Source organism: Vollenhovia emeryi, unplaced genomic scaffold (assembly GCF_000949405.1).
Source record: "Vollenhovia emeryi isolate VEMERY1.0 unplaced genomic scaffold, V.emery_V1.0 DF939986.1, whole genome shotgun sequence".
NCBI classification, from domain to species: Eukaryota; Metazoa; Arthropoda; class Insecta; order Hymenoptera; family Formicidae; genus Vollenhovia; species Vollenhovia emeryi.
In genome coordinates, this window is record NW_011966380.1 from 8,650 (window position 1) to 10,184 (window position 1,535).

Genomic DNA, 1,535 nt, shown 5'->3' on the forward strand with positions numbered 1-1,535 from the left:
GGTCGCGGACGGACGGACGGACGGACGGATGCGGCGCGGGATGAGATGGTATTATGTACAGTGAAATGCGAGATGTGATGAACGTGATATGATATGAATGACGATGACGGTTCGTGGTAACGCGATGCGCGGGTTCCCGGTCGGCCTTGTGAAGTGGAGGCTTGGGTGTTCGCGGCGCAGGAATCGGTCGCGGGCGGCGCGGTGCCTGGTCGGGAATCGGTTGGCTACGGCGGGTGCCGAGAAAACTCGGGGGAAGCGGAGTACACTCCACTTCCTGGTCCCTGTGAGCCGGTGTCCGATATGCGGTCAGGTAATGTACCCGGGCCCGAGAATCCTCGGTCGAGGCGGAGAGCGCTCCATTCCGTGTGTGTCCGGGTACGGTGTGCAGGTGAGCACGCGTGCGCAGTGTCGAGAAAGCTCGACCGTGGCGGAGTACTCTCCACCGCTGGTTTCCCACTGCTTAGCGTGCGACAGGAGTCGGGTATTGAGACTTGCGGATAAGCGGCTGTTGCTCGGAAGCTCGTCTCCAAAGGAGTGCTATTCGACGCTCGGTTGCCCCTTTTTATAGGGGCTAATTGTCACGGGTAATTAGCCCGCTCGAGGGTGCGCGTGCGTAGCGGCGCGCGCCGCTTGCGCATGGCTTGTCGTCGCGTCGCTCGCTCGGGCCTGGTCGTCGATCTCCGGGGCCGTTCGCGGCCCCAGCTGATCGGCGCGTTTGGCTCGCGGCCGTGACGCGCGCTCGGGCCCGCTCGGCGATCTCCGGGGCCGCTCGTGGCCCCGGCCTAGCGGGTCGTCGCGCCGGTGTGTCGCGATCTTATGCGGCGCTATGCGCCTGCGTCTCGCCCGACGGGTGTTCGGTCGGGCGGCATCCGGCGGGTGTGATGCCGGGAACGGTGCATCGGGGGGTGCATCGTTACAATGTTTATATCGAAACTATCGATGCGCACTACGAAGACATACAATCTCTAAATAAGTTGGACGTTGCGCACACTGTGCATTGCTATAGGCATGAAGCGAATTGTGCTTTACAAAATGTTTTTTAACTGTACAATTGTTGGTCCATGCATGAGAAATAAATATGTAACAACTTGTGTTTTTTTTACAAAAATTAATATATTTCTAACAATATTGCATTAATTTCTTTTTTCCATACGTATCCTATACTTCTTTCCGTTTGTGTACTCTCCCTTCCACAGCATATTTTTAAATTTATTCATATCTCGATCTTATATGTATGGGTAGGAAGCAGAAGAAAAAATGTTAGTGGATAAAAATTTTATTTATTATACAATTTATTATACAATTTATTATAAAATTTATTTATTATACAAATATTTATTATACAATTATTAATTTTTTTCGTTCATCACCTCGTTTTAAGGTTTCAGCAATAAGTTTATCTACAGCATAAACTATTAATTCACAATCTATGACAGAAGTTTTATCATACACCTCGTACAGTATACCAATTGCATCATCTCTCTCGGCACTGGTCATATTACTTTGCAAACAATACACAAATTGATCGAAGCTTT

At 50.4% G+C, this 1,535-nt stretch overlaps 1 protein-coding gene across 1 annotated transcript in view; it reads right to left on the reverse strand.

The window, feature by feature from the left end:
• Positions 1-224: 224 nt before the first annotated feature.
• The window catches only part of LOC105556486, a 2,426-nt gene continuing 1,115 nt past the window's right edge, over positions 225-1,535 (reverse strand). The window contains exons 3-4 of the mRNA XM_012003583.1: positions 1,371-1,535; positions 225-571 (exon numbers count right to left, since the gene is read on the reverse strand). Coding sequence (XP_011858973.1) covers positions 225-571; positions 1,371-1,535 — 512 coding nt within the window. The remainder of the gene's footprint in view (positions 572-1,370) is intronic.